The sequence below is a fragment of the Falco cherrug genome, chromosome 8, assembly GCF_023634085.1.
Source record: "Falco cherrug isolate bFalChe1 chromosome 8, bFalChe1.pri, whole genome shotgun sequence".
Classification (NCBI taxonomy): Eukaryota; Metazoa; Chordata; class Aves; order Falconiformes; family Falconidae; genus Falco; species Falco cherrug.
The window spans coordinates 38,835,653-38,850,070 of record NC_073704.1 but is presented as its reverse complement, the minus strand read 5'-3'; the positions used below and the strand labels follow the sequence as shown (position 1 = coordinate 38,850,070).

At 37.6% G+C, this 14,418-nt stretch overlaps 1 protein-coding gene across 4 annotated transcripts in view; it reads right to left on the bottom strand.

Moving 5' to 3' along the window:
* The window catches only part of ARHGAP15 (Rho GTPase activating protein 15), a 332,925-nt gene that overhangs the window by 116,595 nt on the left and 201,912 nt on the right, over positions 1–14,418 (bottom strand). For all 4 annotated transcript variants that reach the window (XM_055719343.1, XM_055719344.1, XM_055719341.1 and 1 more), the window contains one exon: positions 13,753–13,851. In XM_055719343.1, the coding sequence (XP_055575318.1) occupies positions 13,753–13,851 (99 nt within the window). The remainder of the gene's footprint in view (positions 1–13,752; positions 13,852–14,418) is intronic.

Genomic DNA, 14,418 nt, shown 5'->3' with positions numbered 1-14,418 from the left:
GCTGTGCCTGTTAACTTCTGGAAACATGTAGAGCTCAGCAATAAAGCATACTTGACTGATATTTACTGCAATGCACATTATAAGACATTTTCTGTCACACATTATGTTCTGAAAGAGTTAAGTAACATGAAAAATACAGGCTCAAGATTATATCTGTCATGGATGAAAATACTACATTTATGCCTCATTGTAATCCATTCATTGGTTTATGGACCCCGAGCCCTCCAGGGAGTGTCACAGCTCCACATGATACTGCTGAGAGCTGTATTTTGCTTTTGGATTTCTGGTTTAGCTGAAAGAAGTTTAAAAACACATGTAGCCTGACAACTCCCTATTGGCTATACAACTGAGGAGGGTCAAAAGCATAAACTATTCCAGCAAAAGCCAGCTGTAACTTATGCTCACTAAACTGGCTGAAGATCTGCCTGTTACAGACAGTAGCATACAAGAAATTTATGCGTTTTGCTAAATCCTCCCACTTTGGTTAAACCATGCTTCATCTGGGGATCCATCATCGCCAAAATCATGCCTGTGTTTTTTGAGCAACATCAGAACGCTAAGGGAAACTGCACATTAGGGGGTCTCACTGTCCTCGTAGGATGCTATAGGACTTTGTCAGGTCCACTGACATCAGTAGGAGCTGTGGTTAAAAGCTAAGGGACAGATACAATTCTCCAAATATCCCTCACTCCCAATGCTGATTTTAAAGGGAATTTAGTGCACAGTAGGGACAAATCTTTTCCCATCTTTCACAATAATGCGAGATTAAAATAGACCTCAGTAATGTCACCTCCCCATCCTGACCAGTAGTGCTGCTTATTGGACTTCTAACGGTTGGAAGAGGAAGAACTGTACATTTGGGCACAAGTAATCTTCAGCCAAAATGGGTAAGGAGTTTGCATTTTCTGGGCTGTGGTGCCTTTGCTTGGCAAAGAGATTTTTTTAATATTTTTTTTGTTTAAATGATAGTGAGTGGGATAGGATATTTTGGGTGGAATAGGGATATTTAGGATGAAAGCTGAAAGACACAGGACTGCTTCTTCCATCGTTCCTTGGCTTTTTGGAGATAGTTGAGGAGTCCAGCTAGGCCCAATACTGTTCTCTGTAAGGGATCCATCTCTCACTTGACAGCCTGAAGCTATGCTCTGTTCAAGCCTCGATGTCTCCTGGTCTTCAGGAGTGGTCCTACGTGCCCATCTGTGGGCAGGCTGGGGAGCGATGCAAACACAACGTTTAACTGTTACAGCTCCACAGCTGGTCAAGAAATACCAGCGAGGTGCTCGATAGCACTCATCCTGTGCCGTAACACAGAAGGCTGGATCTGCTTTTTAACAGTTAGGAATTAAACCAGCTCGGTTCTGGATTTCTAACAAAAGGAATGTGCAGAGCCCTGCTCTAAAAATGGAGTTCTGGCTCTCGTGCAGTGGGTAACGGTCTTTGCTTATTCGTATTGTATCGTAGGCATCTATCTTGGTGTTTGCTTTTTATCTTTAAGTGGGAGAAAACATTTAAAATTTAGATTCTGCAGTCTAAGGCACGCTATCAGCCACCTTTGGGTGTTACAGTCCATGCCTGTGTGGAAAACTCTGAGGCTCTCTGGAAGACAAGTGTACATGTGGCTGTCTAACACTGACTTACTGAATGCTTAGCATTGCATATCTGTCTAACATATAAAAGTGATAATACAAAGGTGTGTGCATATATGTATACGCACAGATAACTTTAATCGTATCTTTCCCAGTGTACATTGCACACATTTAAAGACACAATTTAAATTCACAATAAAGTGGATTCTCTTACATCTTCTTTGGTGTGGTAAACCTCTAGTTTAATAAGTGAGCAAAAATTTCTTGTTTTTGCAGAAGTCATATTTAGTGTTATGAAACAGTGACATTAAGCAGTACTATGGGAGAAAAAAAACCTCAACCAAAACATGAATTTTAATATGACACAAACCTATTGTACTTGGATATCTTTCCACTTTTTTTTGCCATCTTATCTGCAGGACTCTGCAGTTATATATATTACTTTTCCTGTCATTCCCGCTACATTTACTGTCTCCAAACAGGTTCAGGTAACTTAAAAGATATTTTTTCTCCTGCCTCCATTTGATTTGGGCAAAATCTGAACCATCACCAAAGCAACATTTAGCAAAAAGTCTAGTCAAGATATCTACAGAAACTATAAAAATCCTGAACTGGGTTACAAAGAGTGATAAGTCCCAAAACTTGAGAGACTAGCAAATATTTCATTACTTTGACAGAAGCAAATCCAGAGTTTTCATTTTATGGTTTGACACACATACCATGGCATACTACATACAAAAAAGCTTAAAACTTGTGTATGAATTGCTCCGGAACTCCTGAAAAGAGATTGTTTATGTATAGTCTGAAATGGAACAAATTGATTTCTACTTTAAAATATGCAAAAAAAAAAATCACAATGAAATACAAATAATATAACTGAAACATAGCTAGTACATGCAAGAAATACAGGAAAATACTGACTTCTGATAAGAAAAAAACGAGCTGCTGGCAATAAAGTGCACTAGATATCTGTTATCTGAATTTTAGAGTAAGAAAATGCATAAATATGAGTATCATTTGATATTTTCATGCAAGATAATTATTTTAGAATTTGAAGCTACGGGAAGAATTTTGATTTGAATCATTGTATCTTAATGCTGACTGTGACATGGAATGATGTAAGGAAGGTAGAAATCCAATCTCATCTCTTTTACTAGGGTTCACACAGACCCTCTGGTATTTCTGAAGGCTTGGAAAGGCGAAGTTGGCATACAGTGTGTTCCATATCTAATTTCCTTCTTTGGTGAAAATTCCGGTAATTATTAATGACATTTACTATAGAGACATCTAAGACAGTTACAAAGTTTCTAACAGAAACTCTTGCTGTAAGCTGTGCTCTTTGTGTTTTTAATGTATGACATATCAAAATACAGGAATGCAAGTGAAACAGAGGCAATAAAAGAAACCATTGTGAACCATTTCTAGTGTGCAAATTCAGATGCTTTTCAAACATCAATATATCATGACTGTTTGCAAAGTATCAAAGAACAATGTGTCTTTCCTCAGTGATGGTAGAAATGCTGCTGTGCAAAAAGCTCCATCACTGGGTCGATGCTATTTATGACTGGAGAGCAGCCACTGCTGTGAGGGTAGTCCTGCAGGTCATAGATCAGGGCACTAAATAAAGCACTTTGCAATCTCTGTTTTAGTGGTAGAGCAGGAAAACCTAAGTGCCCAAAGAGCACCCTTCCAGCATCTTCCACCTTCCTGTTGGATACAAGTCTGGCTTACAGTTTTGCTGGGCTGGAAAATGTGAATAATTTTGTTTTCAGTGGTTAGAGTAGATGCTCAGCTTGTTCAAAGTTTATAGGCTAAGTGAAAGCAGTTTTCACTAGAAGAGATGAATCTTATCTTTCTGCTAAGGTTTATTAAAAATATGTAGCACCTGATAATTTAACACCAAATGAGTGGCTGCTAAATTTCCCCCTCTCTCTGTCTCTCTGCCTCTCTCTCTCTCACACACACATCTACACACAAACAGAGGAATGCTTCTCAACTGCCAAGCTATGTGCCAAGATTTTGTTCACTTTAATCTCAATCATATGAGTTACAGAACCATGCAACAAAGTTTTTACCAAGTATGCTGACAGATTTTTAGTTCTAGTGGCTCCACAGGGCATCACTGCAAGTACACCAAGAAACTTTTCTTATTAAAGATTTCTGAGCTGATCCGTTTTCCATTTAAGTCAACATGAGCAGTATCACCATAAAGAACTCAACACTTGCTAACTGATACCATACACTCATCAAAATTATTTCATTTCTAAGAAAACAAAAAGTTGTGGTACCTCCAACACCATTGTGTGGTTGCTGCTGGCACAGGAACACCATTTGGTGGCAGCTACTTTGGTGTGTTATGTCACGTAACACCATGTCAGTTCAGGACTGACAAATCTAAACATATGGTTTGAAATATTGGGGGAAATTTTTCCTGGGAAGATGGGTGGCAGGGGGGCATAGAATAGCCTCTTTCTGTCTTTTGAGGATTTTCTTATTTTCTGAGTGAAGGCATCTCAGAGAAGACCGATCACCCTAACCTCGGTTTGGAGGGGTCCTTGATGATCTTAAGAACCTCCCTACTACCTGTAAATGGCCCGTAATCTGGGCAGCTGAACAAGTTCTTGTTCTTTATTTTTAAATCCTGAGAGAAAATCTGGGTATTTAAATTTCTGATCCAAATATATAAAGCTTAAGGCCCTGATCCAACAGAACACCGAAGCATTTCCTCAAGTAAGGAACAACCATTGACCACAAGACAGATCTATTCAGATACTTAAAGAAAAATCTCTATCTGTTTTGGTGGACAGAGGCCGGTATCAGTAAAGCAGGAATTAGAGAAAGCAGTAACATGTATCCGTTATAAGGTAGAATAAGCATGAGAAAGCAGTTTTTAATAGCAATATGTTTCCTGAGAATTTGAAATGCATCATCTCTGACACCAAAAATAAAGGTGCATGAAGCAATCTTGAAGAGAGACCTGGATCAGGCTGGCTGGAGCTGCTCAGGACCCAAGTGATAGGGTTCTGTTGTGTTATGAAACAAAATGGCCACGTTTTGCTCTCATTTACATATATGTCATTCCTCCCAAACCAGGGAGCATTGTTTGTCTGTGTGAAGACAAAAAGAAGTTGGTTTGCTATATAATTACATCCATGATCTGTGAGGATCCTGATTATAAGAGACCAATCTGCTCAGCGAGTGTACAACAGGAGATCTTTAAGAGACTTGTTAATTCCTTGGGGGTTTATCATGCCGTAGCCAATCTAGGGACAATTCAGTTACTAGACTGCTAACGATATCGGTTTCATAAATTCAGGGGAGTAAAATGAGCTAAAAAACCTTCTCTTAAAGAAGTGAAAGCCTTAACATAAAGCCTCCTTTTTAAACTGCCCTCTTGCTTTGCCCTCTGCCTTGCTCCTGAAGATTTCTGTTGGTACAATTCCTCTCACTTAGGTATCAAACCCATTAGACTGCAGTATTATATGGTTAAAGCATTGATGTAGCACAAGCTGCTACAGCAAATAATTGAAGTAATAAAATACAACTGCAGTTATTTGCTCTTTTGAATTGCAGGCAGAAAAAAAGGAGACAAGTTTTTTTTAAACTGACCCCATAGTGTTGCATACAGACAGCAAAACTTTTTTAAAATGTTTTTTTCTTTTACGACTGTAAAACATTTTTGAAAAAAAAAATGATAAAGTTGTAGTATTTTAATATTTTTTTCCCCCACAGGAAAAGCAATTACTCTACATCATGGAGTTATGCTTTCATAATTTTATTTAAAATCCATAACTTTATTTTTTAAGCAATAAGGATGTTGAAAGGATCTGGAACTACAACTACTTGTATTTTCCCCCCTAAAGGAACTTCATGGACTTAACTTTTTTTTTCCTTTTTTTCCTCTGTGTGTGTGTGAATATCTCCTCTAGGCCAAGACTCATTTTGTCAAGTGTTAGCTCAAAGTGTTCTATTAATGGCTGAACTGTAACGTCTGATGAAACGGGGTTTGCAATGAACATACTGCCAGCTCCTTGTCTGTGATGGCATGTGTACCCTACTAGGGCACAGTGCCTCACGTCCTCGGTTTATTCAGGAGGAAAAGACAGGACTTTTGTGTCTATCCTTTTATCTTTTTCATGGCTAGGAGGTGCTTAGCCTCATGTGTGAGCTTCCCTGAAGCGGACTCTGACCAGGGGGTATGTCAGGACCTTCATTTTCTCATTGGCATGGAGTAAGCAACAGAGACAGTCAGCTGGCTTTACATTTCTCTAGACTTTTTGTTTCAGCATGTACAAATGTCAACAACTTGATTTACAATGTATATTAATATTATTTTAATATCTAGAAAACGTTGCCTGATTCTTTTTTATTTCATAGGTTAAGTGGTTTATTTTATTTATTAAGCCTATTGAAAAAATATTTTATGGAAAATTCTGAAGACAAAATGCCCTGTTTCCTTGTACATGTTCACTAATAGATATATTATACAATGCTAGAAAAAGGCAAAAGGCCAAACTCATCTCTGGTGTAATTCCAGTAAAAGCAATAAAATTACACAAGGCATGAATCTGGCCCAGGCATTGTAAATGTTACTCTGGTGCACACTGAGTGCCTGCTTGTTGTTACTGGCAAGGCTTAAAATACAAATCCCCCTTTTTCCATAGAAATGGATACACTCCTCTGGAACAGATTAATCAATGAAACAGGTATCAGGTAACTATGACAAAGATGGCAACTGGTTCAAATGCCTGCCTTTTTTATGGCTTTTTCTTCTTCTAACTAGCTTACAGTCTCTGCTTCCAAATTTTTTATCTATACATTTATTCTCTCTTTTGTGTGCAGTGTCATTGCAAGGCTTTTCTTCGTCTTCTTTTTTTTTTTTTTCCTTTTTTTTTTCCTGCCGTTGTCTCCTTTTCTCTAGTTTGTCTTGTATGCCCTTCCGTGATGTTTCCTGTTGACACTTCTTGATATTTTTTCTAACTCAGAATGTGGCTTTCTAGCAGACACAGAGGCCCCAGAGTGAATACTCTTCAGAGCCAATTCTGACTTGGACCTTGCACAACACTATTAACTGGCTCTTACTCTAAGAAAGGTGGCTATAGCAGGATTGCCCGAGCCTGAAGATAGAAATGGTTGAGGAAAGCTTGCCAATATGTTTGCACTAAAATCAACCACTCTTAATTTCTCCTCAAAAGAATAATGATAATTAAAAAAACCAAACAAAAAAACCCAAAAACATAACCAAACCAAAAAAACCAACAGAAATTAAAATCACAAACTTGTAAGGGCTTTTCTCAGAACTGTGTTGTTTCATATTGCATTCATCTGTACGTTTAAGTTTATGCTTGTTGGCCACTTTAAAGTAAACATAGTTCAATGCCCTTCAAAACAGTTTTCTTCAGCCCACTAGAATTCCCTGGAAAAATGCTTTATCTGCTGAACTGCTGGATATTTGTGTGTGTGTGTAATTGTGTAATTTTTTTCCCAATCAATTTGGGGTTTTTTCCTTTTTTTTCCCTTTTTATTTTTTTTTTTTTTAAATTCAGTACATATAAAAGTAGGGAGCAGAAGCCTCCTTGGAACAAGATAGAATCATAAAAGACTTCAGGAATCTCATCACAAGCTAAACAGTACAAATTGCACATTCTTCATGGAAGTATTAGCTTTTAGTGCGTGCCTGGATCCAAGCATAATAGATTATCCCAAAGTGGGAAAGAATGAACAGTACAAAATTAGCAGAACTGGGAGCTCAGATCATTTGGTGGAGCAATATGATCTCTGTACTTTCAGGGCAGTGAATTCTAAAGCCACTGGAAACAGTATGTAAAATTATATCAGAGTAAGCAAGGAAGCATGTGTAGGCCCGGGAGAAGGAAAAAAAAAGTTGGGAAAATACCTTTCCAGAGGAAAATAAGAACTGGAAATTACTGAGTTTGTAGGAAACAAACTGCTATTTATGAACAATTGCTTGGTCTGAGGATAGAAATATGCTAAAAGATACAACAGAGAGAAAACACAAATAAAATACATTTCAGTCATTGTTCAGGGGCCAAGTGCTGCTGGAGAATAATCCTGTGCTAAGACAGAAATATAAAACTGTGCAGGATAGGTCGGTCTCCTGAGGTTTCCCTCCTTCTCAAGGAAACCTTGCCAGAACAAATCCTTTATGCCACCGGCTGATGGGTTTGGTCTAACGGTGCTGGGAAGTAGCCCGGGAACACTGCACTTTTAATGGGAGCTCAAAGATGGTGTTGAGCACACACCCTGTACTTTCTGACTCCCTTCTTCAGGTCCTCAGGAATGGGAATCAATTATTTTTGACAATCAAATACATAAAAACAAAACAAAACAAAACAAAACAAAAAACCCCAAACCAACCACTTAAGCCTAATACACCCTGGAAGAGCAAGTCACTGAACACAAATCTAATAATATGGCATATTACAATATATATAGGGATATAAGCTGCTAGAGGTTGTATATTGTGGCTATTAATATATACCCTGGCTGCACAGGCCTCGTGGCTTCAGCCATCCTCACTGTGCTCCTGTCATCTACTAACTACACCATAGGAAAGATAATGATTCCAGCGTGGGAGTCATCTGCTTTAGGAGGTGTTCGGGATTTTTTCCCAATTTTCCTGCAGCGTTTTCTGCCATTAGAAAATGAGATAGCATTAAACTGTTTTAAAAACTCATTTTTTTCTAGCTATATAAACATATTCACAATACTTTATATTTTTAAAACTCATTTCCTCTTTGCTGAACTCCTCGAGATAAGTGAACTCTCCTCTATGTAAACTTTCTACAAGAATACTGACTACCTTTTAAGCGGTATATGATTTAGAAGGTAATTAAATATCACTTTCTTTTTCCTTTTTTTTTTTAATAAATAGGTTTTAAAGTGCTTTTAGCTGCACTTTAGCTTTTAGATTAAGAGATAAAACTGATGAAAGGGACACAACCTTCTGTCACAGGGCAGCATGGCATTTGGGAGGTGAGGTATTTTAAAATACCATTTTTATCTTCATTTCTCTTCATCAGGATGACTGTATTTCTTTACTACATCCCATAAGGTACTTTATCTTTGCCCATAAAGACATTTTCTTCCTTAAACACTGAAGGTTCTGCAGTGCAAAACCTTGTACATGTGCATGTCTGCAATGATATTATGCATAATCAAATTGCAGATATAGACCGTAAAGCCAAACTGAGTCTGGATTTTAGGTGCTTGAGGGTGTCAGGATTTGGACACCTATGAGAAATCTGATTTTCAGAGAGTAAGCTCTTAAAAGTTCTTTCAAAACTGTAATTTCTTCAAATTGCATGCCCAGCCTCCAAGTGCCTGATGGTGACTTTTAAAGTCTCTCTCACTAACATACCCGGTCCTACCCCCGTGGATCAGCCCCCCAGACCAAGAACCCTAAACTCAGGGATTTTTTTTCTCGCTGCTCTTCTTTAACACGATTTGTTCACTGGGGCTCAGATCAATGAAACCCAGTAAATAATACATTGGACAAACAGAGAAGATAACAAAAGGAAATAGTTAAGGTACTATAATAATTTTAGCCATTCTTTTTTCAGGTCGCTATAATCTGCCCAAAGATAACTAATTGTTCAAAGTAAACATTCCACTCTGACCACAAAAGGAATCCATTACACAAACATATAATTCACAGTCATTTTTAGTGGGTTGTAAACAGTTTGGAATGAGCATAAAATGGGACAAAAATCAAAGTGAGCATTTAGAAATGAAAAAGTGTTTGCTACAAAAGGTCAGTCCCTTTACTTGGCAAACTATGTAGAAGAGCCTGGGAAAATGTTGAACACACAAGCAGTAAGGGAATTTTAAAGCCAACAACCTCCCTGTTTCTTTAAACAGACATCGGAACCTATAACTGGATCCTGTCAAACAAACGACAGCAAAAAAACATAACAGCTGCTAAGAAGTAAAGTTGAAAGATAAAGTTTTCTAAGCTAAGATCCTTCTCAGAAGTGGACTAAAGGTCTTTCTTAAATCTTTAAGCAAGGTTATGGATCCCAGGGTGGCTTTTAGGCATTGAATCAAATATGTAATTTTGTGTATCATTCCTGTCAGAGCATCCTGTGCTCCAAGAAAAGCAACAGAAAACAATGTCTGCAATGTCCAGTTCAGGATGGAAACGGTACCTGTAATCACCAGCTTTGCTACTTGCAGTGTCATTTTTCAAGTCATTTAGGCTGATTTGAGAACACTAACTGGGATTTGGGAACGGAGGGAGAAGATGAAGGGTTTCAAAAAGAGAGATGAAAGTTACATTCTATTTCCCTGGAGCGTTAGGACTATATTTCTTTACAAAACTCAGACTGCACTGGATACTCTCGATAGGGTTAGGATGCTGGCTGCTTGGGGTGTTCATTTACTTTGTCATTAGACACACCGACAAATGATCTTCCCTGGAAAGAGTTTAGTATCAGACTGTTTTCACATGATAAAACATTACTATGAGAAGTACGGGATGGCATTTTGTTTAGGTACAATGCAGACTGATATATTTATTTTTTTTAAGTGTTCTACTCATGTCTTTCACATATTAAAAAAAAAAAAAAAAAAAAAAGAAAATGTAAAAAACCAGCCAGGACTTTTAAAGGGTCGTTGGATAACAAAATAAATAAGCAACTCAAGAAATGACTGGAAATAATATCTGGCCTAGAAACACCAAAAATCTTGCAATGGGCTCCACCCTTGGCAGGAGTGCACAGCATGTGAGTTGTAGTATGCTGGGAGGATTGTCCCAGGCTTCCCTGGCTGTGCTGCTCAGCTCAGGGCTGGCACTACCTATCAAACCATCGCTGGGGAGAAGAGAAAGCACGGAATACAGATTGAAAAAGGAAGGTCAACAGACAGCCCCAGGAAAGCCCAAGGTATATCCAAGATAGGTGCTGATGTACAAAGCAAAGTAAAAGACAATGCAGAAAAAAAACCTAATGCACTGTTCCACGGAAAACCTTCCCACCAAGTCCCTGAGAAAGCAGAAAGTAAAGAAATGCTAGAAATCTTTGAGTAGCCACTGCATTCCTTCAACCTGATCATTGCATGGTACAGAATTATTCTCTTGCTCTCACCAGGTCATATACATGGGAGGTTTTTTCTATGTAGGATATTGCATTAGATACCAAGAGTACAACGCTCTTTGCCTTCAGTAGCGTAGGTCTGTACAGCTAAATACTCAGGACAAGAAGTTAATCAAAATTCTGAATGAATAAATAGTACAGGAAGAATGAAGAAAAAAACCCTGAGCTTCCTTTAAAAAAAAAAATAATTAAATGTGGCAATTGCCTTGCAAGTTTACAAGAACGGGCACATTTTTATTGACACACTTTACTAAACTCCACTACCAGCTCTGCAAGATGGCTAGGTACATGGAGGAAGACCTCCTGCTTCCCAATCCTCTTTCAATAGCTAAAAATACCAAATAGGCTGGACACCCCCCCCCCCCCCCAAAAAAAAAAAAAAAACAAAACCAGAATTCAACTTGACCAAGTAAATCCTTGTCAGATAGATAAATATGAATTTTGGTGTGAGACTTTTTAGACCAGACCTTATAAAGCACCCCTGTCCTGAAATGCTGAAAGAGCACACAGTAGCCTAAAGGACAAATGACCAAAATGTGATCTAGAATGCAGCAAAATAATTTCAGAATAATTCCTTTCATTTCAATGTAGATATTGATTTAAAAATAGTGTAACTAAACAGAAAATCTTGCCAACATTTAATGACAGTCTCTACATTTTTAATCTGTGGGAGAATATTACTACGGTTGGTTATTGTATGTAACCTCATCTACACAGGAAAATGTACTAATTAATATGGTTTATTCAGATCACTGCTAGACTTTCTTTCTATGCACAGTGATAACGTCTTAAAAATCAGAAAGACAAACAGAAAACCAATAGGTAAATAATAATTAAAACCATAAGCTGATCAATAGGGATACAAACATTCAGCAAAGTATGAATGTTTTGTAAGTAACATTTAGAGTTGGCCTCCTAAGGTCTTTTCTCCTAATAATCCTTTATCTTAAATGAAGCCCACAAGTAACATTTTTGGTACAGTTACAGTATGTAGATGATATATTTTCTAAATAGGAAAAAAAAAAAAAAAAGCTTTTCTACAACAGCCAATATGCCAGCTGTACCGAGTATCTAGGCCATCTTACTAAGACTATGAAAGTAAACATACAGTTTTCATTAAATGTGCCTTTCCCATAATTGGTACATAAGTATTTCCCATGACTCTGCAGTTGAGTATCTTGGCTGGAGGCATATCTGGCCATTAAGAGGAGGGCTTTAGATCTGTTGAGTCTCAGCCATGCCGGGAGACTTGGCACCTCCACATACTGCTTCCTAATACCAACCCCGGTATAAAATGTCATCAGAAGCTTGCATAAACATTGGACTTAGCTTCACATAAATTACTGCTGTCCTGAGATAGTTTGTGCCAGAACTTAGTAAAAACAACACTTTGAGTAAATAGAATGTGAGTAAATGCAGGCATCTTAATCCAAAAAAATGATAATAGAAAAAACCTGCATATCAACTATAAACTCATAAATACAACGATAAAATGAAATTTTTATCTCATGCTGTATGATTTGCTTTTATTTACATATCGGACTAACTAAAAGGGATAGACTTCTCTAAGTCACAGCAAGTTTGAAGGAAATGCAAGAACAATAATGTAATACTCCGAAGGACGAACACCTTAGAAGAAACAGTGATATTTTCATTTTCTCCCATGAACATTTCTCCGATAATCACACAGACAATAAACATATAATTAGGTTTCCTGGATTTTTCTATTACAGTTCATCAGTACAGAGACCTCTGGCCTCACTCTCCTGGAGGAGTGGTCAGATACCACAAAACATCCATGAAACATCCAGTGCATCTTTGGAGAACCTGTGCTAAGATCCTGACTGGTCAATTAGACATGTTCTGCATGGCGGGGCATTTTTATAATCTAATCTCTTCCTTTCCTTTTCATGTTCTGAATTTCTCCTCACAATTCCTCCTCTATTAATAGCTACTTCACACATTTCTCCCCTTTCTTTGTCTCTTTCTTTATCCAGCCTCCAGCCTTCCTCCAAAAAACCAATGCTGCTATCTCCCCCTACTGAACGATCTCCAGTTTGTTGGTCCCTGCCTTCCTGCCAATCATTCTGGGAATAATAATATCCCAGTGCTCTCTTTGCTGTATAATTAAAGCATGAATTTCCCAGAGTTTGAAACTCCGGGGTAGTTTTATTGCACCTTTCACTATAAAGCCAGGTAACAATGATGGAATAAAAATAGCTTTTCCCTTTGTGGTTAACGGTCTAAGTATCTTTTTATTTTTCATTGGTTCTCTTGTTTTGAGGCTCCAGTATATGGCAGTGACAATGGGTTCACCCAGCCTTATTCTGAAAATAAATTTTCTATCTTTTGCAAGATATATGTTTCCCCAGATCCCTGGAACAAGTTGTAAACTTGTAACAGATGGTGATGAAGCCTCACATTTTTATACAATACATTTTAAGATTCTGCATCTACCGCATGTACCTTCCAATGAAAATGACCTTCAATGAGAGAAGATACACTCTGCAGAAAGGCAGGCAGGCAACGGTGTTAAGTATATCTTTTTTATACTATGAAAATCCTTCTTATTAATCAAAACTTTTAATGAGGACTAATACTCATTCCAAATATTCTTACAATATTATGTCTTTTAAAAATAACTGTAAAAATTAGACACCTGCACACATTTTAAAAAATATGGTCCTACTAGAATAACTTATTTTGGTTGAAAACAATTCAGGACTTAGGAAAAAGTATTGGCATTACACTCACCAGGGACTTCAAAATGAAAGTTACTGACATTTTATTGACGTTTAGCTCTTGCTTACCCAAAGAAAGACTAGAACAACAACATGTCAAGCAAAATATGAGGAAAATAATCAGCATGAATGGGTTCTATTAGGGTCTTATCATATAAAGGAAATTAAGATACAGAATGTGATATAGTTCAGTTCATAACTATATTATAAATTGAACTGCCTGCCTACCCTGGCAATTCAAGCAGAGCTACAAGGTTAAAGTTTTGATTACTAATAGAGCAAAAAAGAATTGTTAAATATTAAGGTACTCACCTCTTCTTTCAACAGCTTTTATACACTGTCTTACAAACTGGGGGACTGTAGATTTCTCGTGCTCACAAACCAAATGCAAATGGGAGCCAAAAATTTGATCTGTGTTTGGAAAAAAGGAGGAAAATACATTAAGCATTTTTCTGTCTTGTGAGCTTACATATTAATTAAAAACTCAGCTATTGAAGATGGATGGACAAAGGCAGAAACAAATCCTTGTTGAGTCCTAGTGGACATTAGGTCTTGCCACAGAACCAAATCTCTTTATAGCTGCTGCCTGTAGCACTTGGGTACTTCCCCCTGGGTTCAACTTTCAATTGCCATTTACACCTTGACCTTGACCTTTCTAAGGCTTGGAGGGCCCTTGAGTTTGCTTGGAGCTGCCATAAAAAAAGTGAAGGCCATTCTAAAGATACAGTTCCATATCTTGTTGCATCAAAAATCCTATATGATATTAACTGTTGGTCCAACCTTGAAACTCGTGATGTTGAGCAGCCTGTCTCTTTCTCACGTATGGAGTTTCACTCTTGCCCTAGGGTACTGTAGATGTACAAGGGCTTCATTACTTTGCATCATTAGGGCTTGGTAAAATTTCACCTCATCTTTACAAGGGGCTTTTTTATTCATTAGATTACCTGTTCAAAAAAGAGAGGGAACTAGATGTCTTTT